Here is a 27,191-nt window from a genome sequence, read left to right on the forward strand (position 1 = left end):
CTTTCCAGTATCATATTTATAGGTTGGGTCAAGATACTACTGTTCTTGCAGTTCAACGCTGATGAGCTCCAGAATTTTGGGCTCCAGCTAGGGTGACCAGATAGCAAGCGGGAAAAATGAGGACAGGGATAGGTGATAATAGGAGCTATGTAAGAAAAAGCCCTGAAAATTGGCAATGGTGGTATAAAATCAGCTGGTCATCCTGGCCCCAGTTCTCCAACTGACTCAGCGAATCTCTGAGACCTCAAAGAGCCCCAGTAAAGCCAATGAAGCGTTCTGTAGCAATCCTAAATAGACAGGTATATTTTAACAGAACCTTCGCATTACCATGTATCTTTGTATTTCCCTGTATTAGCCTGTATCTTTTAAGAGGAGCTTTGTCCACTTTGTATCTAACTCCATATTGTTCCTAAGACTCCATTTTGAGGGATCTGCTCTTCTGTGTTAGCCTGTAAACCTTGTGTTGTCTCTGTGTACGGATGGGTGTGTCTGAGCTGCACCTAGAAGTGTGAATGTGGATGCTTAGAGAGTTACCCTCTGGAGCCAGCCTGTCTGGACAACAAAGACTTGGTGGCTAAAGAGCGATGAGAACTGGACTCTACAACAGTGATCCACCCAGAGAGGAAGATTAAGTCCCATCTGTAGGTGATGAGTCACACAGAAACCTGGTGCAGTGGGAAGCAATCAAACCCATCTGCCATTGACTGGTGACTCATCGCGCCTGGGGCAGTGAGACAGAACCAGGACTAGGGACTAAGCTATAAAAGATGCGTGCACCATTACAGGGTTGGGCTCCTCTTCTCGGCTTGTCGACATCAGCGCGTTGATCCGGATCAACAGAACCTGACTCCACACTCACATCTACTCCACCTGGCCAATGGATTAGAGTGGACAACCTTTGATAATTACAAACATCCACGACACGGTGTGTGGATGTGTGGATGCGTGTGCGTGTGTGTGCATGTGAGTAAACTACATCTGTTGTATGCATATAACATAATGGTACTGTATGCTCAATACACGTGGCGTTCTTGCCTTCTCCCGCTAAAAAGATCCCATGTGCTTCTTACAAGCACAACAGAACGAGTTGAAAACTGAGAACAATTTTGTAAAACATTTTTTGTTAAATTTTCAAAATTGGAAACTTTGTGGACCTGCTGCTTCAGTGAGGATGCGTGAAAGTGCAAGGGACCAATGATGTGTGCTCATTTTGCGTGTCTGGATACTTGGTTTTGCCAGGAACTGGCTTGGCTGTATGAGAAATCTGGACCTTGCCCCTGTAGGCTCACTCTGAGAGCGGATTTGACCAAATAGGGGAGTTCTGGGGGTGGGTGATTGGCCTGGAAGTGAGTCACATGACTCCTCTAAGAACTCCCCCACTGCCTTTTTCCAAATGGGATGGGTTTTGCCCTTGTAGAGTCAACCCAAAAGCAGATTTGACCAATTGGAGGGAGTCACTTCAGGGCAGGTGACCTGACCAGAAGAAGGTCACGTGACCCCTCAAAGTGCTTTCACTACCACTGCCTACCACCTCCACTAATCAGGGTGCACCACCTCCCCGAGAAGTCCCAGAGCTGGGTGGAAGAAGCCATCTCGTTCCAAGAACACATGTTTTAGAAATCTTGGAAACATGGATTTCTTAACCACCCCATTGAGAAAGCTGGACTTTGTTTTAGCCTTGAGGGCATTGGACATCAGTGACATTTCCAAGGAGGAGGGAGCGACTGAAGCAATGGCTTTGGCTCAGTTACAGAAGGAGACCCTGGAACCCAATCCTGGGACTGTGATTCTGGGCCAATAGGAGTGGTGCCTGCAAGCCCAAGGAGAGTCAGAGCTTCCTTGTGCTAGTTCCCTATGCTGCCATTTCTACAGCAGGGGGGAAGGGGAACAGCAGCACATGATTTCACTTCTTCCCTCCCACCAGGCAGAGCTGGCTGCTCAGGGGCTTTACACACACATACACATCTCCTAGAGCAGGAAGGGACCTTGAGAGGTCATCTAGTCCAGTCCCCTGCCCCCTTGGCAGGACCAAGCACTGTGCCCGACATTTATTTGCCCTTATTGGCCTCCTCAAGGATTGAACTCACAATCCTGGGTTAGCAGGCTAAAGCTCAAACCACCAAGCTATCCCTCCCCCAAGCACTAGCTCCCCACCGCTTCCCTCTGTACTGGGGAGCCAGCACTCAGGCTCCAGTCACATGGGGGGCCACTGAGGCGCCGAGATTCACCCCACTATAGGGGGAAGAAGAAGCTGGAGCAGGCCAGATCAAAGCAAGCCAGGGGTCAGATGTGGCCTGCAAGCCACAGGCTTCCCATACCTGGTTTAAAAGTCATTGTTATTTATAAGGTGCATTCTGTGGTTGTGATACATCCATTTTACTTCAAAACAACCCAAAACTTTAAGCGTGAAAGAAACATGTAAAAGAAAAGGCATTCATTGATATATTCAAGGGCCCCTGCTCAGGAGAAGGTACAGTAACATTACGGATGGTTGTGATTTATTTTTTTATAGTGTAAGAAGACCCTACAGTACTCTGTTTTTTCCCCCTGAAATAGAAGATTTTAAGTAAATGAAAAAAATAGCCAAAATCAGCCCAGTCGTGCAAGACAACATAATTTCTCTCCCTCTGCCCCCAACCACAAAAAGAGGACATCTATGATTTTCCGATTTGGGAAAGGGTGCCTACATTCCTTAAAGTGTTTATTAATTCTAAGGTGTGGTAATTTACTCAACCAGCTAGTTACAAACTTCAAAATTTGTTTCAAACCAAGAGTCAGGAAGGTGTAAAAACCTCCGGTTCTTGGAAACTGGTGCCTTCCAACAGAAACTATCTTGAACTGAATTGCTGCTGGAGTACAAGAGGAGGTTTGTTACGTGGCTTGTTTTTAACTCTGAAAACGTAGAATGGCACTTTTTGTCCATGTTGGCCTGCCTCGATAATAGAACTCATCTTTAGTGCAGAGTTCTCTATTTAGCATGGAAACAGCAACTTCAAGCTGTATTTTACCAGGGAAAGATAAAACTCCAGTTTTAACTATAGCTGTGCTTAATGCCGTTAAATTAAAAGAAGCCAGATATTACACCGGTTGTATAGGGATTTAATGCACCTGGGCAATACTACTAACAAGGGCTTTTTTTGGTTGCCAGTACTTGCCAGTACTGAGTTCCAGCACCTCGGCAACCCCAGCCTTGGGACTGGCTGTGGGAGGGGAACAGGGAGCCAGCTGAATACTGACTCCTTCCCTCCCTTTTTTTTTCCCCCCCAAAAAGCACTACTATGAACTAAGTATCAGAGAGGTAGCCGAGTTAGTCTGTATCTTCAAAAACAACAAGAAGTGCTGTGGCACCTTATAGACTAACAGATATTTTAGAGCATGAGCTTTTGTGGGCAAAGACCCACTTCATCAGATATTTTGTTTATTGGTTTGGTAGTTTTATGAGGGTTTTGCATTTCAATTAAATACAAAGGAGTGGGTGGAAAGATGGCAAAGTTTTGTAAAATGTTTATTTGACACTAAGATGGGCCACCTCTGTTGTGTTTTTCCCCTAATAAGGCATGTGCTGATCTCCTGACAATGCTGTAGTCAGAGCTACCGGGACCACTCCACTAGAACCACCAAAGAACAAGGAATCTGCTCTGAGACCTTTAACCACAACAATGCTAAACAGCACAACAGTGCAGATGAAGCATCAGTGAACCCCAAAGCTCACGTACAGTAATCCCTCGAAATGCGCAATATCGAGTTGCGCTTAACTCGCATTCCTGCTCCCCCGGCCCTGGCTCAACCCCCTGGCCCCTCACAGCCTCAGTTCAACACCCCTGCCCTGGTTCAAACCCTCCCAGCCCTGGTTCAACCCCCTGCAGCCCAGCTCACCTCCACCTGCGTGGCTCTGGCTCACCCACCCTTGCCCCAGTTCAGACCCCCTCCATGGCCCTGATTCAACACCCCCCCGGGGCTCCAGCTTACCCTCCCCAGCTCTGGCTTAACCCCCACCCTCTGCATCTTGCTCCAGCTCACCTGCCCCACACGTGGTTCTGGCTCACTCCTTCGTGCATGGCTCTGGCTCACACCCCCCGCCCCCGCTTTACCCAGCGTGGCTTTGGCTCAACCTCCCACAGGGCTGCATGGCCCTGGCTCAACTCCACCCCTCCCACACCCCCTCAGCCCTAACCCACCCCAGACTTTACCTCCCTGCTCCACTCCCACTGCCTCAACCCACCGCCAGGCTTAACCTCCTCAACTACCCACCCCCCAACCCCAGGACTTACTTTTCAAAAGGCGCTCCAGCTGACCTCCCTAGCTGCAGCGCGTGCGTTCTGCCGGGGGAAAAAAGCTGCCCCCTCTCCAGGCCTTACATGAAATTCGAGCTACGTGAGGCTGTGTGGGAACGCACCCCTTACACAAATGGAGGGATTACTGTACCTCAAGCCATCAGCACCACACCAAGCTCTGAAACTACTCTGAGCAAATCCGCACACATTCACAAGCCTGCAGCACCCGCTGGAGTGGTGGTGAATAAAAAAAACAGGGACTGGAAACGACATCAAACTCAAAAGCTCTTGTGAGTAACTTGGAAAAACAGTTTAGTTTTCCAGACGGTGGCTCCGAGCAGGCATGACCGTTTGTGGAAAGGGGCCCATGTAAAAGGGACACCCTCAAGGGTACATATCGGCTAAGGTATAAACAAAAAGGGGGCAGCGTTTGGGGGATAAGCAGATGGCTGCCAAAAGCTACGTCTACACGTGAATGCTACATCGATGAATAACGTCTACATGTCCTCAGGGCTGGTGCCGTCGACGTTCAGCGTTGACGTTGGGCAGCACTTCATTGAAGTAGGCGCTGCAGGGGAGCATCTACACACCAAAGTGGGCCACATCGAAATAAGGGTGCCAGGCACAGCCGCAGACAGGGTCACAGGGTGGACTCAACAGCCAGCCGCTCCCTTAAAGGGCCCCTCCCAGACACACTTGCACTAAACAGCACAAGATCCACAGAGCCGACAACTGGTTGCAGACCCTGTGCCTGCAGCATGGATCCCCAGCTGCAGCAGCAGCAGCCAGAAGCCCTGGGCTAAGGGCTGCTGCCCACGGTGACCATAGAGCCCCGCAGGGGCTGCAGAGAGAGCGTCTCTCAACCCCTCAGCTGATGGCCACCATGGCGGACCCCGCTATTTCGATGTTGCGGGACGCAGATCGGCTACACGTGCCCTACTTCGACGTTCAACGTCGAAGTAGGGCGCTATTCCCATCTGCTCATGAGGATAGCGACTTCGACGTCTCGCCACCTTATGTCGATTTCAACTTCGAAATAGCGCTCGCCACGTGTAGACGTGGCGGGCGCTATTTCGAAGTTGGCACGGCTACTTCAAAGTAGCCAGCATGTGTAGACGCGGCTAAAAAGTTCCAGGCCAGGGTCACCATACAAATTTTAAAAAAAGGCGAAAGATGCAATGCAGAGAACAGACAAACAAAAAGAGATGCCCCCTCTCTGAGGCTCTCAGCGTGGCTTGTCTAAAAACGGGGAGGCAGAATTCACCCTGTGGGGCGGGGGGGTGACTCCCACAGAGAGTCTGATCTGGACAGTTCCCCAGACAGCTCTTTAGGTGGGCCATGCAGCAGTAGGAAAAGATTATGCTCAGCGATGCAGTGGCATTTGAACTGCATTTAGGAGTCAGTTTCTGACCCCCATTGTGAGCCACCCTCGACATTCATTTACCTGTGGGATGCTTTTTCCATTCACCTTGTCTGTCTGTGATTCCTGATTGCCTTCCTCCTCCAGCAGGGAGGATGACAAGAGGCTATCACAGTGTCAAGTTGTTTCACAGAGATCTCCTTGGGACTGTCACCTGTTAGGCTGGTCATACCACTGACCCTGCCTACCTGCCCTCTGGGGCACCCCACCACCAGCTCCTTGGCAGAGCCCAACAGCAGAGTCACATAGACACTGAGAAACAGCACAGCCCCAACAGGACCAAAATCCCAAATAACTGCATCTTACTCTGTATAAAGGTCTAACACAGAGAAAACTCATCAAGTTTGCCCCCTTTGCCAGTGAAAGAGGGATATGCACAGCTGTTGTCCCCATCTACCCCTGCAGGTAACTATTATTTACACTGGGTTTGACAATAAACAAAAGTGATTTTAATCAATATAAAAAGTAGGATTTAAGTGGCTGCAAGTAACGAAAGACAGATCAGAGTAAGTTACTAAACTGAAAAGCTGCGTCTACACGTGCAAGCTACTTCGAAGTAGCGGCACTAACTTCGAAATAGCGCCCGTCACATCTACACGCGTCGGGCGCTATTTCGAAGTTAACTTCGATGTTAGGCGGCGAGACGTCGAAGTCGCTAACCCCATGAGCGGATAGGAATAGCGCCCTACTTCGACGTTCAACGTCGAAGTAGGGACAGTGTAGACGATCCGCGTCCCGCAACGTCGAAATTGCCGGGTCCTCCATGGCGGCCATCAGCTGGGGGGTTGAGAGATGCTCTCTCTCCAGCCCCTGCAGGGCTCTATGGTCACCGTGGGCAGCAGCCCTTAGCCCAGGGCTTCTGGCTGCTGCTGCTGCAGCGGGGGATTCATGCTGCATGCACAGGGTCTGCAACTCGTTGTCGGCTCTGTGCGTCTTGTGCTGTTTAGTGCAAGTGTGTCTGGGAGGGGCCCTTTAAGGGAGCGGCTGGCTGTTGAGTCCGCCGTGTGACCCTGTCTGCAGCTGTGCCTGGCACCCTTATTTCGATGTGTGCTACTTTGACGTGTAGACGTTCCCTCGCTGCGCCTATTTCGATGTTGGGCTGAGCAACGTCGAAGTTGAACATCGACGTTGCCGGCCCTGGAGGACGTGTAGACGTTATTCATCGAAATAGACTATTTCGATGTTGGGTGCACGTGTAGACGTAGCCAAAGACAACAAAACATGCCAACGAAGCCTGATACGCTAAAGCTACGTCTACACGAGAGTTTTGTCAACAACACACCGGTTTTGCTGACAAAACTCTTGGAGCGTCCACACAAAAATGTGTTCTGTCAGCAGTAAGTCGACAGAACGCATCCCTTTTGTCGACAGAGTTCTGCCTCACAGAGTTCTGCCTCTCCTCCACAAGCAGAGCGCCTTCCTCAACAGAATCTGTCAACACAAAAGCCATGCGGACACTCTGGGGGGGGCCCTCTGTTGACAAACAGGGCTTCCAGGTCCCTGGGCAGCCCTGTCTGTTGTGCTTCCAGTCTGCCATTCTATTGAGAGTACATCCAGGCAGTCTGACCACTCTCTGTTGGCAGTCTGGATCGCTTTTTTGATCTACTTTGCTGCCTGGCTGCAATCTGTCAACAGAAGTGTTGTTGGAAGATAGCTTCTGACAGTAATATCTGTCGACAGATCACTCTAGTGCAGACATAGCTCAAGAGACATTGTTAGAAATCATGATTTGTCACCTGAGTTCTTATTTCAGGCAAAGTTCTTCTCAGGCCAGAGCTGATCTTTTTTTTTCTGATGTGAGTCCAGCAGCTTCATTTCTGTCCAGGGATTTTCATGTGTCCTCTTGTGGGGAGGGCAGTTTGTGAAGCCAGCTGAAGATAATCACTGTTTGCTTCTCATTCCTTAAATAGAATTTCCTGAGGGTGGGAAGTCTTTGTTATATTCTGCCTGTCCCTGTGGACAAATATAAAATTTGCGATGGAGTCCAACACCAAGTGGCGTGATCACATGCCTTCTAAGAACCATCCATAGTTTGGGCTTACAAGAAATCAACACTCTTTACAGATCAATGTTTTGAGCTCCAGGCTATTAAATTCCTTAACTCCCACTAATAGCTTTCACTAGTAGACCTAGATTAATAAACAGGCTCACACTTCTTATTTCTAACTTCACATGCAAGAATGATTCATGCACACAAAAAGAACACACGCATGCAGGGGATTACAACTTCTTGAATCATAGACAACATGCCCTGATTTGCATAAAGCATATGTGAGTTATGCATATTTATATTCAAAAGCACACTTTTATGAAATTACGAGGGTACAGCATCACAACCACACTCGCAGGGCTGCCTCACAAAAAGCAAGCAGTCCTGTAGGACCTTAAAGGCTAACAATTGTATTTATTCGACAATGAGCTTTCGTGGGTAAGAGCCACTTCCTCAGATTCCGTCTGTCTCGTGTGTGATTGGTTTTCAGGGTGGGATTCCTGTGCATTCATCAACAGCTAGGCCAAAGAGATCTCCTCTGCTGCTTCCTCTACGTCAGAGCCATTGCTGAGAGCTTTCTCTGCATGTGGTTTAAGACTCTCATGGCTAAAACAAAGTCAGCAGTTTGTCAGGGCGTGTCGAAGCAGTCCCTATTTCCTCTCAGCATTTCCAAGAGTGCTAAACCGCACGTTCTTGGAATGAGATGGCCTTTTCTGCGCAGCCCCAGGACTTCCAGGGGAGATCCTGAGCTCTGAGTGATAGAGTGTGATGGGGGAGTTCTTAGAGGGGTCTCAGGACCCCCTCCCTGGTGGGTCAACCTGCCCTGGAACTTCCCCCAGTTGATCAAATCCGCTTTTGGGGCGGTCCTATGAGGACAAAACCCATCAAGATTATTAGAAGGTAGTGGGAGCATTCATAGAGGGGTCACATGAGATCTTTTGTTCTAGTCATGTGTCCATCTTAACCCTGGAAGTTACTCCAGGGCAGGACTTCTTGCGACAAATGCTCAGTGCCTAGAGATAGGGGTGTGGGACCAATGAAGAGGGCAATGGAAGGAGTTTTTAGAAGAGTGGCGTTACACTTGTTGCTTCTGGTCATGTTATCTGTCTTGACCCTGAGAATAATACCCCACAGGCAGGACTTCGGATGGCAGATGCAACCTGAGGGCTCAGCAGGTCGGATAAATGTTTGTTTGATGTTGGGATCTTTATACTACTGCTATGTATTTGTAGCGCTTTTATAAAAGCAAAATGCAGGAAATATTTTTGCTTACTCTTGGGCAAATGGTGCATGCTTTATATCAAATAGATATATACAGCTTCTTATACACATAGACTTAAGCTAGAAAAGTTGAAATCTCTATATACTTTAGGGTTCACATGTATCCCTGGTTCCTGAAAACTGTGGTTTATGAGATGCTTTAATCTCTTAAAAACACTTCAATATGATATTTAAAGTGACTGGCTACGTCTACACGTGAAGCCTACATCGAAGTAGCCTATTTCGATGTGGCGACATCGAAATAGGCTATTTCGATGAATAACGTCTACACGTCCTCCAGGGCTGGCAACGTCGATGTTCAACATCGACGTTGCGCAGCACCACATCGAAATAGGCGCAGCGAGGGAACATCTACACGCCACAGTAGCACACATCGAAATAAGGGTGCCAGGCACAGCTGCAGACAGGGTCACACGGCGGACTCAACAGCCAGCTGCTCCCTTAAAGGGCCCCTCCCAGACACACTTGCACTAAACACCACAAGATCCACAGAGCCGACAACGAGTTGCAGACCCTGTGCATGCAGCATGAATCCCCCGCTGCAGCAGCAGCAGCCAGAAGCCCTGGGCTAAGGGCTGCTTCACACGGTCACCATAGAGCCCCGCACGGGCTGGAGAGACAGCGTCTCTCAAGCCCCCAGCTGATGGCTGCCATGGAGGACCCCACAATTTCGACGTTGCGGGATGCGGATCGTCTACACGGTCCCTACTTCGACGTTGAACGTCGAAGTAGGGCGCTATTCCGATCCCCTCATGAGGTTAGCGACTTCGACGTCTCGCCGCCTAACGTCGAAGTTAACTTCGAAATAGCGCCCGACGCGTGTAGCCACGACGGGCGCTATTTCGAAGTTAGTGCCGCTACTTCGAAGTAGCGTGCACGTGTAGACACAGCTACTATGATTAAGAGTAATGTATTTACAATGCGCTGCATATGGCCTATTTCCCTAATTCTTGATTAATTGGGATGAATTTAATCATTAAGTTTACAACTTAAAGGATGATGTTTTCAGAATATCCCAACCTACTTGCCCTGTCTCCTGGTGTGTGTTCTGTGTGTCACCCTTTATTCAACATGTGGTTGGGTTTCAGGGTTGGGTTCCAGTATATCCATCAACAGCTGGGCCAAAGAGATGCCCTTTGTGTGTTATGCACATGCTGCAGTGCTTGGCTGAATCAGGGTTTAGCGCTATAACGCTGTGATCTACATCCATGAAAGCCAAGTTTAGGACTCTCTGATTTTAGTGGGCTTTGGATCAGGAACCAACTTCATAAAGCCAGCGCCTGCTCTGATATATGCATATTGTATGGTTCTGAATGTACTGGTGGTACTACTACAAGTTGAACCTCTCTAATCTGGAATTTTCTTGTCTGAATAGATCCATAATCCGGCATGATTTTAGTTAGCTGGATGACCACTTATCATGGGTGTGGCCAAGTGTCCAGGGGCCCCATAAAGTTTGTTTCCAGCCATGAATCCTGGCTCTCAGTGTTTTGTGCTGTTATTTACCACAAAAATGTCTTCTAAGAGCCCAGTAAGCAGCGGAAGTGCTGGATGATATTGGCCTCCTGTGGTCCAGCAAATTTGGCACTGGTCAGGGCCTGAGGGTGCTGGAGAAGAGAGGTTCAACATGTAATAATATTTAAAGATAACTTTGTAAAGCCATTAGTATTTTATTAACTGTGCATTAACAAATAAACAATGTGTAGCAACCAGCAAAAAGTAATGCAGAAATTTAAAAAGCCCTTTACACACTGGTTTTGAAATGCGCTGCTTCTTGCCCCCGAAGAGCTTACAAATCAAATATGTAATTGTATATACTGTTATTGTCTTGGGTAGTAGAACCTGATGCATTAACAAAAAGAATAGAAGAACAGAAAGGTGTTCCTCAGCTCACACTGGACTGAGCCTCCAAGAATAACCAAATACACAGTATATCAAGCATTCCCCATTACAATCAAGCAGCTGAATCACTGACTTCGTAGAGATGGATCTTTCTTTTAAAGTGTGCATTCATGTATATACACAAACACACTTTCATTGTCTAAGTTTCTATCACGTTATCTGTCTTTAAATTCTTCTTTTTTTCTCCCTTCTGCTGTTCTCTTTTGCTCTTGATTCTGCTGTGATATTGTCATGACATGTTGCTCAGTTGTCATCATTAAAGCTGTAATTTTTAAGAATAATTAATGCTCAGCTGGGGCGGTCAGGGGAACTGACTTGCCAGGCTCCTGGGCAAAGAGGATGGCTCCATGCTCCTGGGAGGGGCAGAACCATGGGTGGAAGGGCGGGGTTTTCAGCACCACCTGAACTGTGTGGTGACCCCCTCAGCCACCTTTAGCGCTGTATGGACCATCCTGCCTGGGCTTCCGGTGACAATTTAAAGGGCTCATGGCTCCGGTGGCTGAGAACCCTGGGCCCTTTTGAATCATCAGGCCCCAGGGAAGCTGTGTCTTTTGCGCCCCCACATCAGCAGGCCAGATGCTAAGCCAAAGAAATACCTGGCCTCCAGGCACATTCACATGGTAAATGTGGACATTTGAATGGCAACCCCAGGAGAAGGCATATTATTAAAGATATGCTAACAAAGTCTTTCACAGAAGGACAGAGGCCTCCTGGTTGCTGGTGTTCTGGGTTGGGTTGCTGATCAGCACACTTTCTAGAGTGATGGTTGGAGACCCAGCCTGGCGTTGGCCACAGGGACCACAGAAGCATATGAATGAGCAGCATTTTTGAAACAAACCATGAAGGTACTTCCTGAATTTTTCCCCAGCAAAAACATAGATAACTGGATTGAGACAACAGTGACTAAATGCTAGTGTTTCTGTTGCATGCATTGCATAGTCTATCCATATGTGGCACTTGTCAACCAGCTCATAGTGTCTTAAAGTTTCCAGAAAAATTGATACATTGTAGGGGGTCCAAAAGAGGAAAAACACAATCACCACCACTAAAATCAGTTTTATGGCTCTTGTTTTTTTGTTATTTTTGCAGAGGAGCAGTGTCCTGATGATCCCAAAATAGCAGTAGCTTATGACACAGGCTGGGATAAGGAACCCTAAGACATTCATTTCCACGTTGCAGAAAATGGGCCAGATTTCCTTAAACTCAGGAGGATACAAAGGCTTGCAAATTTTCTCCGTCTCCTGGCTGAAGATAAATTGCGGCACTGAGATTAAAAGGGCCACCAACCACACCCCAAGAGTGGTAAGAGAGCCATGGATGACTTTCCTGGCTTTCAGAGAAAATGCTACCCAAACTATGGCCAGGTATCTGTCGATGCTTATGACAGTGATGAAAAACATGGCCCCAAAGAAACCCACATAATAAAACGAGGTGATGATTTTGCATGGAATGTTCCCAAACGTCCATCCCCACACCACGGAGACAGCCCAGAAAGGAAGAGAGATCACGAAGAGAAGGTCCGAGACAGCCAAGTTTAAGAAAAAAATGTCCGTGATGCTCTTCTGATGGCTGCCCTTCATGATGGCACAAACCACCAGGAGGTTTCCCACCAGGCCAAGAGCAAACACCGAGATGTAGACAGCTGGCAGATAGACTTTTCCAAACTCATGGATGTCCTCTAAATCACAAACAGCCGAGTCTTCATCATAGGCAAATTCAGTCGTCGCTTCCTGGAACGCATCGGTCATAGCGAGTGATTGCCTTGCAAAAATATAAAAGGGATGAAAACAGTCATAACAGAGAGAAACATTCAAATTACAGTTAAGTGAGAGAGTGAGCTAGTGCCTGGAGCCTGTCAGTGAAGAGATGGCTCCCCCACAAATAGTGCCTTAAAGTCATCTGTTTGTCAGCACAACTGTACAACACCCTGAGCGCTGGTAAACGTAGCATTTAAGGATCTCGACACACGGTTCTATTTCGGGGGGGGGGGGGGGGGATCATAAAAACCAGTGTGATGCCCATGCTGCCTGCATAAAGGATGTGCTATTTTAATGGGTCAGCTTCTTTGTTTGATAGCAAATAATCTATTTTTAATGTAGGCAATGCGTAAGAATGTCATATAATGAGAATGTGACCTAGGAGCCATACAGAGAAAATCCTCTGAAAGCAGAGGCGACCAGTGCGGGGATTCTGGCGGGGGGAAGGATGTTGGCCACATGCCCCTGCCTTGCCCCAGCCCCACCCCGGCTCTCCTTGTGCCCCACTCCTCCCCCACCCATGCTTCTCCCCTCCCAGCCCCCCTCCCTTCAAGCCCTGCTCTCCCTCTGCCCCTGCTTGCTTCTTCCTTTGGCAGCGCCAAGCCGCTTCTGGTGCACGTGGGGCAGCCTAGGAGTAGCACCAGCTAGGAAGCTGGCACTGCTATTGGGCCAGGCTGTTCTGGGAGGTGGGGGTGGGAGCTGCTCCACACTCATTGGAAGCAGTGTGGTGCTGATGGTGAGTGTGCGGGGGCGCTGAAGCTGGAGGAGGGTGTGTGTGCGGCTGGCTGTGCGCACCCCATGCATCCCCTTTGCATGAAAGCCCATGATGAAAGGCAATTTGCTGGTGCTCAAACCAATCTCCGGCTCAGAGGAATTCATGCTCCCCCCATTCTCTGACAAAGAAACACCAAAGGCAGATTGCAAACTGGGATGTGGTATTGTTGTTTACTTGTATAGCAGTGTTGCCCAGAGGCCACAGTTTAGATCAGGCCGTGTTGTGTGAAGCACTATACAAACGTAATACAAGACAAAGGTTTCAAGTGCTTCAGGAGAAGGCAAAAGAACCTGCACTATTGATACCTGGGAAGTAAATCACTGACAGAGGATGTAGCCATCTGGTGCCAAGCCGTTAGTGACTGATTTGTGCCGTACTGCAGGAGGTTTCTCCCTTAGTTTGTAATAAATTCAGCTGCTTGCTGTGCGAGCTGGAAGTTGCAGCTTGGTGTTAAAACTTCTCACTGTTCAAAGCTTCACCTTGCTCGACTCCAAAATATTTAAACACTTGTCCCAGTTCCTGGATTGTCGCTTTGCGGAAGATACTACTTCCCGCTTCTCGCTTACATTGTCACTGGGACAGGGTCAGGCCGGAGGGCTGCTGCAGCAGGGGGGAAGTAGCCCAACAAGGGAGAGAAGGGCCAGCTCCCTTGCTAAGGAGAGGTGGATTGCTGCAGGGCAATCAGGAGCAGCTGGCGGGGAACCAGCCCAGGCAGACGAGAACTAGCTGGCCCCATTCAGAGACCTGTTGAAGGCCTGTGGGTGGCCTTTTAAAAGCTGCCCCAGTTAGAGGGTGCTGGGTGACTGAGATGGGAGTGGTAGGGGATGAGACACAAACACGAACGGCACTAGCTGCTGTGAGTGGGGTTAGCTGGTGGGTGGGAGGCTCCCACAGGGAGTAGCTGGACTCCCACCCCAGAAAGCAGCTTCCAGGCTGACACTGGATGAGGGATGAGGGATGAGGGCTGCTGGCCTGAAAGACTCATGGGGGAAAGAGGGGCCCTTGTGACAGGGTGCTGAGTCGAAGGACTGCAGAATCAGCCCCTGGCCATGCCAGCCCCATGTAAGTGAGTAAAGTGGAGAGGACAGGAAAGAACTAGCCTGAATTGAGAAATGAGCGTCAGATGCCATCCCTATTAGCCCAGGGGTATTTGAGAGGCTGGACCTAAGGAAGCTGGGGGAGGCAGACTGGAGAAGAGCACAAGCACAAGGAACCCGGAGCTGCGTATGGGGAGAAGGTGGTGAGAGCAGAAAGTTGTAAATAAAAGCACCAGTGATTGCTGAACCCCAGTCTCTGAGTCACTTTATCTGAGCCGAGCAGGAGCCAGGAGGGCCAGCTGTGCTCCATTGCATGCCTAGAAGTGGGACCAGCTGTTTGTATGGCACTCTAATAACCAGCTTTGCAAGACATTTGCACTCTATATGTGCGAATGGTTTGTATGTCCCTTGAAGCTTCGACCACCTTTTCAGAGGACGTGCTTCCACGCTGATGATGGGTTCTGTCCAAAAGCAGTCCAAAGCAGAGTGCATCGGCAACACGATTGTTTTCACCATCTGAATCAAATGCCACCAACAAAAGGTTGATTTTCCTTTTTGGTGGTTCAGGTTCTCTAGTTTCCACATCAGAGGACTGGGCTTTTCAGACTTCTGAAAGCCTGCTCCATACCTTGTCCCTCTCTGATTCTGGATGGTGCTTAAGCTTTGGATTGAGTGCTGTAGCTGTATGTGGAAATCTCAGACTGGTACCTTCTTTACATTTTGTCCTATCCGTGGTAAAAATGCTGTTAAAATGAACCTGTGCTGGGTGATTATCTGAAGTTACTGTGACATAAAATATCTGGCAGAATTCAGGTAAACCCATGGAGACATAGCATTCTCTTCCCCTCCCTGACCAAGCAGTTCAGCCATAAATTTAATTCATGAATTATTTTTCTAACAAGCATCATCAGCATGGAAGCATGTCCTCTGAAATGGTGGACGAAGCATGAAGGAACACACAAATGTTTAGCGTGTCTGTTATGTAAGTACCTTTCAACACCAGCTACCAACGTGCTATGCAAATACCTATTCTCACTTTCAGGTGATAAGTGTCAGAGAGGTAGCCGTGTTAGTCTGTATCTTTGAGAACAACAAGAAGTCCTGTGGCACCTTATAGACTAACAGATATTTTTGAGCATAAGCTTTTGTGGTCAAAGATCTGTTTTGTCACAAAAGCTTATGCTCCAAAATATCTGTTAGTCTATAAGGTGCCACAGGACTTGGTTTTCAGGTGACACTGTACCTAAGAAGCTGGCAACATTATCTCTTATAAATGTAAACAAACTTATTTCCCTTAGCGACTGGACTGAGTGAACCTGTAAGTGCTAATAGTATTACGTTGTTTTGGTTTTGAATGCAGCTATAGAACAGAAAAAAAAAATCAACGTAAGTTGCTCTTTCACCCTAAAGAGATTGCACTATAGTACTTGTATGGGGCAAATTGAAGAATAGCTTTTATCATTTTTACAGTGCATACCTTTATAATAATAATATAAAGTGAGTACTGAACCTTTTGTATTCTGTGATGCACCTGAAATTAATATATCTGAAAACAGAAAAACATCCAAAATATTTGATTAATTTTTTATTTTTGTTTATCAGTGTGCTCAAAACTGATTTATTATTAATTTTTTGAGTTAATCACTTGAGTTACCCGTGATTAATCAGCCGCCCTAGAGATGATACATTCTTCATTACTGCACATGGAGGCACTAGTTCAGCCACATGATATTGGGACGTTGCAGAAATTATTGAGAGAAATCAATGGCCTCTGTATGCAGGTCAGACTAGGTAATCATGCTGGGCCCTTCTCAGCTGACTTGATATTTTTTACTTTGATAAATATCTGTGATGGACTCTACAAACCCCTGGGTGACAGGGCAAACCAGGTCTGTAACACTCAGATTGTCCAGTCAGATGCCAAAGGAGGAAAAGCAATTTTTCTCCACTCTGCCTGTTCTCTTGGTGCTGAGGCTACTCTGTGGCATCTGCCCATTGGCAAGTAGTTCACATATTATTCTGATCTATGGGGTATGTTTATCCAGCTGTCCCAAATATCTGATCAATAGCACTTATAAATACACCTTGTAAATGCACCTGACGCTGCACCTTGAGGTTTACCAGCTCTGCTGCTATCTCCTCATCACTATGTTGTTTGACATTTACTATTTTGAGACAAGGAACTTGATGTTTTTTTTTTATTTTTTGTTAACTTTGTCTCTTCAGTTATGGGCCCTAGGCTGCGCTGCCGCTCTCAATGATTCAAACTTAACCACTTGGCTTGTGGGTTCCTTTGAAAAGTTTCAGTGCCATACCACACAAACATTTGTCTTTGACAGTAACAGAGAGGTAGCTGTGTTAGGCTGTACTTTGTTTTGTCTTTGAGAGTGGCATTCACAGCACAGGGCGTGCTGAGTCTTCAGGAGAAATTGAAGACATGGTCTGATGTTTGCACACCCACTTGCCTGTATTGCACGTGCAGCTGAGATGTGTGTGTATATATGATCACCTCCTTGTATCCTCACCCAGCTTTCTATTTTGTGTACAGAATTTGGGTGCTTCTTTTTTTAAAAATTGACCCTTACGGTAACACTGTATTTAATCAGGCTAATGGTTCTTAACTGGTGAGCTACCTCCCCCTCTGCTCACCCTCCTCATTTTGATTAGCAGCTGTTTTTCATTTGTAGTTATTTTTTATTTGCATCGTGAAAGGCAAATGGGGAGGTTGTGAAATGCTGCAAATACAGTCTAAAGCAAAGTATCAGAGGGGTAGCCATGTTAGTCTGTATCTTCAAAAACAACAAGAAGTCCTGGGGCACCTTATGGACTAACAGATAATTTGGAGCACAAGCTTTCGTGGGCAAAGACCTGCTTCGTCTAAAGCAAAGAGAATTTTGCTATCCCTGTACACCCTTACCCTTTGCAGTCAGTATTCTTTCTCCATCAGCTTCTTGAAACACACAAGTGTAAATTCTACAGGCTCATCCTTGTTATATTTACTGTAAAAGTAAAGGCATTTTTTAAAAGCTTTGATCCCTAGGGGTCTGTAACTGCAAGAGACTAAGAAACACTGAATGAGTCTCTAAATGTTTGTAATAATCCCTCACTCATACATGTACCCTGGTATAGTTCAGCAAACGTTAAATTAGCTTCTGCTTCTCACTCACATAAGCAGTTCTCTTCCTTTATTTTCTCCAGTTTGTTCACTCATAGCCTACTTCCTCTAGTCCCGACCGCAGCCCTGTTCTATTTTAGCTGAAGAATATATTCTGCTTTTGTTTCAGCTGATGGATGAGATATTGCCCTGCTAACATACAAGTTCTCAGCTATTCTCAGGTATTCTAGACCTTTCTGTGTATTAAGCTGTTCTGCGGTCTTTAGTGGTCGTAAATCCCCCACCTGGTGAAAAGAGACTTAGTTTACGTTGCTCATCTTTCCAGTCAAATTACACACTCATTTCAACACGATGTGACAAAAACTCATGTTAATCTCTTTTAGACCATGCAGAGAGCTGGTGGCATCATCTCTGTGGTGCAGAAAGGTGCAACATGGAGGGTGTGATTTCTAAATCTCACTAACAGGTTAGGCATTCAAAGCTGGTGTGCACTAAAAGTTTGCTTACACACTTTAATGAAGTTCCGTGGTAGTAGGTTAAAGTGAACAGTGGACAAAGGAGCAAAATGTTAGCGTGCTTTAGAAATCACAGCCCTGCAGAGTGCGTTACCCCTCTGGGTAGGTGTGTCTTGAGTTACAGATATTACAGATGACCAGTCGTCTTTCAGTAGTTGGCTGATGTCATTTACTTTAGGTGCAAGACAAATAAAAGCCAAATGTCTATTCTAAGTGTTTTCACTTAGGTGCAACTCTAACGCCCTACTGAGACAACCTGAGAAGCACTCAGAAGTTTAACCAGAAAGGATTTTTCACACCTCAGTCACATTCGTTTGATCTGTTTATCCAAACAAAGCAGGATGTACCCAGAACAGATGGGAGCTTTCTCCCTTAGACAGTTGTTCCCAGCCGAGGGGTGTGTTTAGGTAATACTAAATAACATATGCCTGCACTAGCCCTGGACAAGCCTCAGCTAAGCTGGGACATATATGAAGACATATGGATACCTAGCCAGTCTCACCCTTGTTATTCTCTGCCACCACCACCCCTCCTGCATGGTTCTGCACACTCATGACTATGCCCCTCCGCCTCTTAGCTGCCTGTGATCCACTTGCCAGGTTGGTGTGTGTTCCTCCTTTACTATGTGATGAAGTTCTACAGCTTCTGGTGACCTCTTTGTGATGCTGCAGGCCAGGTGCAAGCTAGATCCTGTCACGGTGGCAGGCACTATCTAAGCACGGACAGACTCCTAGCTGGAGACCAGACCAGTTCACTTGGGTGTTTTGAGCTGCCCAAAATTGGTATCCACCTTAGAAGAATGTAGTTAGTGTTTAGTCTCTAATGACCATGTGTGTCAGTTGCTGCATGCACTGACCTCATTTATAATGTCGGTATGCCGTGCCATAAGAAAACGCATTCTACTCTATAGCTTTTTGAAAATGTGTGCTTTCAGTTGTGAACTCAGGTGGGAAGAGGGAGAGGGAGGAGGAAACAAAATCAGGTGGGCAACCCAGGACTGGTACCGTACCAAAGTCTGGTTAAGGACCCATCACACTTTGGAAATGCCACATGCAAGGAAGCTTGGCTTGTGGGCTTAGGCTATGTCTACACTGGCAATTGAACAGCAAAGCTTTCTGTTGTGAAGAGGTGTTAAGCCCTCCCCACAAAAGACAAAAAAGACAAGTGCCAGTGTGAACAAGGGTGTTGTCAGACAGAGTGCTCTCCCGTCCGCGCTGTGCATTGGGAGTGAATGGATTTTGTTGACTAAAGAGCTGACAAACAGCAGCTACACTGCCTAACTCTTAGCAACACAGCTGCATTGCTAAAAGCTGTCTAGAGCTGTGTCTACACGTGCACGCTACTTCGAAGTAGCGGCACTAACTTCGAAATAGCGCCCGTCGCGGCTACACGCGTCGGGCGCTATTTCGAAGTTAACTTCAACGTTAGGCAGTGAGACGTCGAAGTCGCTAACCTCATGAGGGGATCAGAATAGCGCCCTACTTTGACGTTCAACGTCGAAGTAGGGACCGTGTAGACGATCCGCGTCCCGCAACGTCGAAATTGCCGGGTCCTCCATGGCGGCCATCAGCTGGGGGGTTGAGAGATGCTCTCTCTCCAGCCCCTGCGGGGCTCTATGGTCACCGTGGGCAGCAGCCCTTAGCCCAGGGCTTCTGGCTGCTGCTGCGGCAGCTGGGGATCCATGCTGCATGCACAGGGTCTGCAACCAGTTGTCGGCTCTGTGGCTCTTGTGCTGTTTAGTGCAACTGTGTCTGGGAGGGGCCCTTTAAGGGAGCGGCTTGCTGTTGAGTCCGCCCTGTGACCCTGTCTGCAGCTGTGCCTGGCACCCTTATTTCGATGTGTGCTACTTTGGCGTGTAGACGTACCCTCACAGCGCCTATTTCGATGTGGTGCCGCGCAACGTCGAAGTTGAACATCGACGTTGCCAGCCCTGGAGGATGTGTAGACGTTATTAATCGAAATAGCCTATTTCGATGTTGCTACATCGAAATAAGCTATTTCGATGTTGGCTTCACGTGTAGACGTAGCCTAGAGTAGACAAAAGTTTAGAGACGGAATGAAGGAAATGAAATGAAGACACAGGAAATTTTCCATCTCTTTGAACTCTCACCAGGCCACAGACACGAAATTCAAGTCAGAGATCCCCCAGGGGTTACCCCCAGATCTACCATGAAAGACACTATGTCTTGGTAGATCATTACAACAGTCTCACAGGGGTAGCCGTGTTAGTCTGTAGCTTTACAACAAACAAACAAACAAACAAACCCCAAGCAGTTCTGTAGCACCTTCAAGGTCAACAATTTTATTTATTAAGTAATACGAACTTTCTTGAGTAAGACCCACTTCACCAGATTTTGCAGCAAGTTTTCTCAGGATGGCAGTGGGTGAACGGACAGTGTAATTTCTAACACAAAATCATCACAATATGTTTTGTCTTCAGATAGGATCTTCGACACTACGTATGTCCCATACAACATTAATTGGGCCGGCCTAGCCGAGAAGGCCTTAAAAGCCAGGGGCTAGGTGACCAAGGGGAGCTAATGAATGGGGGAAGGAGACTGAAGATAGGTGTAGAAGGGTACAGCTTGCTCAGGAAGGGCAGACAAGGGGAAAAGGCAGGGGGAAGTGTTGCCTTTTAAGTTAAAAATGTATACATTTGGGCTGAGGTTCAGATGGGAATAGGAGACAGACCTGTTGAAAATCTCAGGATAAGGACAGAAGCGGTGAAAAACAAGAATGATGTCATGGTCAGAGTCTACTACAGACCACCCAACTAGGAAAAACAGTGGGTTGGATGAGTGGGTGTTTTTTTTTTTTTCAAACAACTAACAAAATTACCCAATACAGAGGATTTGATGGTGATGGGAGAAATCGGCTGCTCAGACATTTGTTTAGAAAATAACACAGCAGGACATAGATTAGCCAGTGTGTTCCTGGAATATATTGGAGACCATTTTTTTATTTCAGGAGATGGAGAAAGATACGAGGCCATTTCATCGGCATGGGAAATAGGGTTGTGAGGAGTGCTGCAGCACCCCCAGGTTTTATATGGGGCCATTGTCCCCACACCCTACTCTCCAGCCACTGCCTCTGCTGGAGGTGCTGCTGGCTCTGTGCCTGGGGTCCTGTACCCAGCCCCAGCCCCTGCTTTCAGGGTCCTCCCCATGCCTGGCTTCATGCCCAGGACTCTGGTCTGGAGCCCCGACCCACTCCCTGGCCATTGGGTTCATATCCAGGGCCCTGTGCCTGCCCTCTACTGCTAGGCCTCCACTCTGAGGACTTCCCTCCCATCCTCATGGCCAGAGATCTGTCCTTGATCCCGCATGTGGGGTCCTGACTGCCAGCCCCTGACTAAGAACTCTGCTCCTGGCACAAAACCCAAGCCCAGCTGTGGCCTCCCTCCCTCACCCCTCTCTAGGGTCCCCTTTTCCAGAGACAAGACTCAGCGGAGGGTGCACCACCACTGGGCTGTTTTAATTTTGATTTTGACAAACAGTGAGGAACTGGTTGAGTATCTGAAAGTGGAAGGCAGCTTGGGTGAGAGTGATTATGAAATGGTCCAGTTCACTACTGGTAGGAGGGAGAACTGCAAAATAAAGACCCTGGATTTCAAGGCGCCCAGCTTCAGCAAAGTCAAGAGGTTGTTCGGTAATGTCCCACAGGAAGCAAATCTCACATGAAAAAAAATTGAAGATGGTCAGCAGGTTTTCAAAGAGACGTGATTAATCAAAAAAGTGGAAGTGGCAGAAGTGCTTTGTGACTTTTTTGTTTTGATTTTCACCAACACGGTCAATGGCAATTTAGCATGTAAGATAGTGAATGCAATGGGGTAGGCTCAGAGGCTAAAATAGGCAAACAGGAAGCTAAAATTACTTGTAAGTTAGATGTCTCTGTGTCACCAGGGCTGATGAAATACACCCTAGAGTACTCAAGGAGCTGAGTGAGGATGTATCTGAGCCCCTAGTTATCATCTTTGAAAAGTCACAGAAGATGGGAGAGATTGCAGAAGACTGGAAAAGGATAAACATAGTGCCCATAAATACAAAGGGATTTAAAGAAAAACCCAGGGAGTTACAGAACAGTCAGTTTACGTTCTGTGCCAGGAAGATAATAAAGCAAATAATTACACAATCAATTTGCAAATATTGATACCAGGTGCTCAAAGTGGGGGCTGGACTCCCTTGGGGGGTGTGAAATTACATAAGGGGGTGCAACAGGATCAGCTGCTGGGTCTCAGGCTCGTCCATCTCATTAAAAATGTTGAAATCTGTTACTGCTTTTATGTACGTGTATTCACATTTATGTACCAATTAATTAAGTTTGTACATTCTACTGACTTTCTTACACTTGCCAAAAGGGGTTTGTTTTTTTTTTTCGGATGAACATAGCCAAAATTTCCATTGGTTTAGATTACATTAGACGGGTTAGTTGTGGGGAGGGGGACGCTACTGATTGCAGGGATGAAAAGTGGGACTTGTTCACCCCAATCTGGAAGTTAAGTAATAGCATGGGTTTGTCAAGAAAAGATTGTTTCAAACAACCTGATAGCTATCAGTGAGGGTCTAGAAAGCCTTGTGGACCAGGAGGAAGTGGTATATATGGTATATCTTGGTTTTAGTAAAGGTTATTTTGATACAGTCTTGCGTGACCTCTTCATAAACAAAGTAGGTCAATGGAACCTAAATAGAACTACTATAAAGTGGATGCATAGCTGACTAGAAAATAGTTCCCAAAGAGTAATTATCAGTGGATCATAGTCATGCTAGAATGGTGTATTGAGTGGGGTCCCACAACAGTCACTTCTGGTCTGGTTCTGTTCAGTATCTTCCTCTAAGATTGAGATAATGACACAAAGAGCACACTTGCAAAGTTTGCAGATGATGCCAAGCTGGGGTGGGTTGCCAGAGCTTTGGAGGATAAGATTAGAATTCAAAATGATGTGGACAAACTGGAGAAATGGTGTCAGGTAAATAGGATGAAATTCAATAGGGACAAATGCAAAGTACTCCACTGAGAGGAGAACGATCATTTGCACACATACAAAATGGGAAATGACTGCCTACCAAGGAGTAGCACGGAAAGGGATCTGGGAGTTATAGTGGACCACAAGCTAAACAGAGTTGTCAGTGTAATATTGTTGCAGAAAAAGCAAATTTGATTCTAGCATGTAGTGTTCCCTGTAACCTGTAGACTTGTGCGGCTAGGTCTGTGTTTCTATTGGTGACACATGTTCACCTATACTTCAGTGCACATAAAAATTATTCTGCACATAGATGGAAAAAGTCCACCCCGAGATGGAAAAGATTAGTGGGAACATTGCTGACATGTATTTGCAGAACCGTTGTAATAAGACACAAAAATTCTTTCACTCTACTCCGCTCTGATTAAGCCTCAGCGGGAGTACTGTGTCCAGTTCTGGGCATCATATTTCAGGAAAGATGTGGCCAAATCAGACAGCGTCCGGAGGAGAGTAACAAAATTGTTAAAAATCTAGAAAACATGGCCTATGAGGGAAGGTTCAAAAAACTGGGTTTATTTAGTCTGGAGAAAAGACTGAGAGGGGACCTGAGAACAGTTTTCAAGTACATAAAAGGTTTTTACAAGGAAGAGGAAAAATTGTTGTTCTGAACCTCTGGTGATCAGACAAGGAGCAATGAGCTTAAAGCAGAAAGAGAGGTTTTGGTTGGACATTAGGAAAAACTTCCTAACTGTCAGGGTGGTTAAGCACTGGAATAACTCACTTGTGGAGACTGTGGAATCTCCATCATTGGTAGTTTTTTAGGAGCAGGTTAGACAAACACCAGTTAGGCCTGCCCTAGATAAAAATAGCCCTACTCTGAATTCAGAGGACTGGATTATATGTCTTCTGGAGGTCCCTTCCAGCACTGCAATTCTATGATTTTCTGTGATAAAGGAAAATTATGGCAAGGGACACTGGGGCAAACCTCTGCTGCTATAAAAGGTGCCGTGGAATCGTTAATAATTATGCAGAGCAGCCACGACCATCCTGGCTTTCACAGGTGTTGAGCAGCTGTTATTCCTGTTTTAACTGAAAAGAACTAAAGGTCTTGCTCACCTATGTAAATCAGGTTATCAATAACAATACACTTCCCGACAGCCAGGCCAGGGCAGCATTCTATTCTAAGCATTCTGAAGGAACTCTGCAGTTAAGATTTCATGAGGGACACCCTCAAGTGGTGTTATAAAATCCAACTGTTTGGCAGCAACTGCCTCACCTGCAGCTATTCATTTTGGCATTTTATCAGAAGAGGAGCAAGAGTTTTGATAGACAATGATGCGTTCAGGTGGGGGATGGTTTTGGTTTGGTTTGCGGTTTGTTGCGGCAGCCTTTGCTCTCCTCTGTGGTTGTTACTTGTTACTAGTTTTAGGGTTAAGCTTTAAAACAATAGGAGACCTTTAACTCTTTGATGCTTCAATTACAATAGAGCCCAAGGTCCAAGGAGAGGATCTGGGCTCTTTTTTGCTGGTGTTGTACAAACAGAGGGAGGCGCTGTGCCCTGCACTAAGGGGCTTAAGTCTAACCCTCACATACAGCCCCAAGCCTGGAAACATCTTCACCAATGCAAGTTGGTTCCTAGACCCAGGTGAGAGCCTTATCATAGAATCACAGAACACTAGAACAGGAAGGGACCTCAGGAGGTCATTGAGTCCAGGCCCCTGCCCTCTTGGCAGGACCAAACACCATCTAGACCATCCTCGACAAGCATTGATCTAACCTGCTCTTCAACACCTTCCATGATGGAGATTCCACAACCTCCCTCGGCAGTGGTTAAATAGAACTCTGTGGTAGTTCTAACAGCTGTGCAGGTGGAGCTGCTAGCAGGATTACGGTCTAAAATTCTCAGCACTTCCAACATTCAGTTACATGGGGTGCTGGAGTTTTTGCCATGTGGTAACTCTGTGTGTGAGAATCTTTGTACCTAATGTCATTTCAAAATCTGCTGGTTGTTAAGCTGAGATAGTTTAGTTCTTTCTCACTTATGCTGTGGCTCTTCACAGCACGTTGGCTCTAGGTGTGTGGTGAATTTCTCTACTTTAAAGGTATCCTGTTGTTTTACAAGACATCCATCTTGTTGCTCAGACACCGCCCCAATGGGGAGTAGGTGCTTTCCTGACCAAATGAAGAGAGACACAGTCTAAAATGTCCAGAAGTGCTTACAGAGTGTGAGATGTCAAAGGCGCATTTTCAAAAGTAACTTAGGGCAGGGCTGCACTGAAAATGCTTGTCCACTTGACGCAGTTAATCCCCCTCCCTAAGAGGTGGTGGCTGTGTCAAAGGGAGAAGCCCATAGGGTTAGGTGTGGATTTCTCATACCCCTGAGTGACGTGACAGAGGTGATCTTGATATAGGTTTGTAGTCGCTCTTGTATCTCATAGACAGTCAATGGGTGGTAAATGCCGAACAATGCAGATAGGCACCTGGTGGGATTTTCACAAGTATCTCTGTACCTCCTGCCATCGATGGCTTGATAATTCCAGAGAGGTGGTTGGTGTTTTGCCATTAGCCTGGCAGGATGATACTTGCTAGGCACACTCTTCTTTTCTGAAAATGTGTACTATGTTCCAAGGGTTCAGTGGTGGGGTGGGGATGTCCAGATGGCTCAGGCATCTCCTTGGCCCCTCATTAAAGCCAGGAAGTAAAACAGCAGAGCCTTTTTCTCACTGGGTTGATGGAGTAGACAGACCAGATTTGAGGGGTGTCATCAGCCCGTGCTCCTGCTCGGCCCCCACACCTTCGAGGTTTTTCCTGTACCTCTGGGCACTGGGCACCCCAGTCGGTGTGAAGAAGTGGAGCAGGGGCCCTAGGAAACCCCAGGGAGGTGGAAGGGTTGGACCTGGGCTTTTGGCACTTCCTGAGGAAGTGGAGACACAGAAGGCTCCCAGACCTGCTTGTCCCCTGCTAGAGAAGGTGCTCTTCAACTTGACTGCCTCCCGGGCCACAGCTTGGGGCTGGGTGGCGGGGTGGGGAGAGCTTGAAGCTGGGTGCAGAGCAAGATGGGGGAAAGAGCATGGAGCCGGGCGTGGGGCAGCAGGCAGGGAAGGCACATAGAGCTGGGTGGGTGGCTGAGACCGTGGTCTGGATGCAGTAGCAGTGTGAGAACACTCAGTACTGGGCGGGCAAATAGTGGGGGGAAAGCTCTGGACCTGCTCCTTAGGAAATTTCTGGCAAAATATGTATGCGAGATGAGTCCTTGACTCTCTTTCAGAGGCACGTAGACTGGAACAGACTCAATTTCCTCCCCCTGCATTTTACCTTACCAGTTCTGTGTCGGCAGTTCTTTCTCCATGGTCTTCCTTCCTCTCTAATCATTCAGAGTTCTCTTCTGTGTTCTGCAGAAGACAAATTTTCAAAGGGAATTCATTATCTGGCCTCTTTGCAGTCACTGTTAATTCCTCCCTCTTCTCTTCCCATATGACTGCACCTATGTACGCCCCCCGCCTCTCTTTCCCTTGTTTGTACGATTATTAGAGTTGGCAGCTGAGGTAAATCAGCCACCTCATCTGCCTGTCTGTGCAGTACAGTGCAGCTGGTTTCCACCAGGACTGCCTAGCCAAGCTGTCAGTAATGCAGATCCTAACCAATCCTTACTTCTGGGAATAATCACCCATCTAACAGGACTTCACTACTGGGAAGTCTTTATTCACCCTCAACTTTCCTTAAACAACTCCTTTTCCTTCTTGGTATTTTAATGACACTCTTCAACGAGGGTAGTGACCACATTTTTCTTCTGTTCTAGTTCAACCTGTGGGGGTGCCCTACACCCATGGGTGATTTATTGCACTGGAACCTATTTGAAAGCACCCGTTCATCTTTCTGGACATCCACCTATTTCACTAGGGGACCTACAGGACCGTATTAGAACAGCATATCACAGATATAAATACAAGTATCTCCACAGCCCCCTGCGGAGGGAAGCCTGCCTTTACTTATTAATTAGTCCAGTGTGACAGATGGGAAGCTGAATCATAGCCAGATTAAGCAATGTGCCCATGGTCACAGGGGAAGCTTGTGGCAAAGCCAGGAATCAGATTTTTTCCAGTCAGTTTCTTCAGCATAAGATCATCCTTCCACGCTCTGCTTTCTTTCTCCTCTTTGCCTTCTT

The 27,191-nt window shown here is 47.1% G+C and overlaps 1 protein-coding gene across 1 annotated transcript; it reads right to left on the reverse strand.

The window, feature by feature from the left end:
* Positions 1 to 10,761: 10,761 nt before the first annotated feature.
* On the reverse strand, positions 10,762 to 26,381 carry CX3CR1 (C-X3-C motif chemokine receptor 1). Its single transcript, XM_074986070.1, has 2 exons — positions 26,347 to 26,381; positions 10,762 to 12,628 (listed from the first exon to the last, which is right to left on the reverse strand). Exons 1-2 carry the CDS (start codon positions 26,373 to 26,375, stop codon positions 11,557 to 11,559), a joined length of 1,101 nt encoding a protein of 366 aa, XP_074842171.1. The 5' UTR covers positions 26,376 to 26,381; the 3' UTR covers positions 10,762 to 11,556.
* Between the last annotated feature and the right edge of the window lie 810 nt (positions 26,382 to 27,191).

The sequence above is a fragment of the Carettochelys insculpta genome, chromosome 2 (genome assembly GCF_033958435.1).
Source record: "Carettochelys insculpta isolate YL-2023 chromosome 2, ASM3395843v1, whole genome shotgun sequence".
NCBI lineage: Eukaryota > Metazoa > Chordata > Testudines > Carettochelyidae > Carettochelys > Carettochelys insculpta.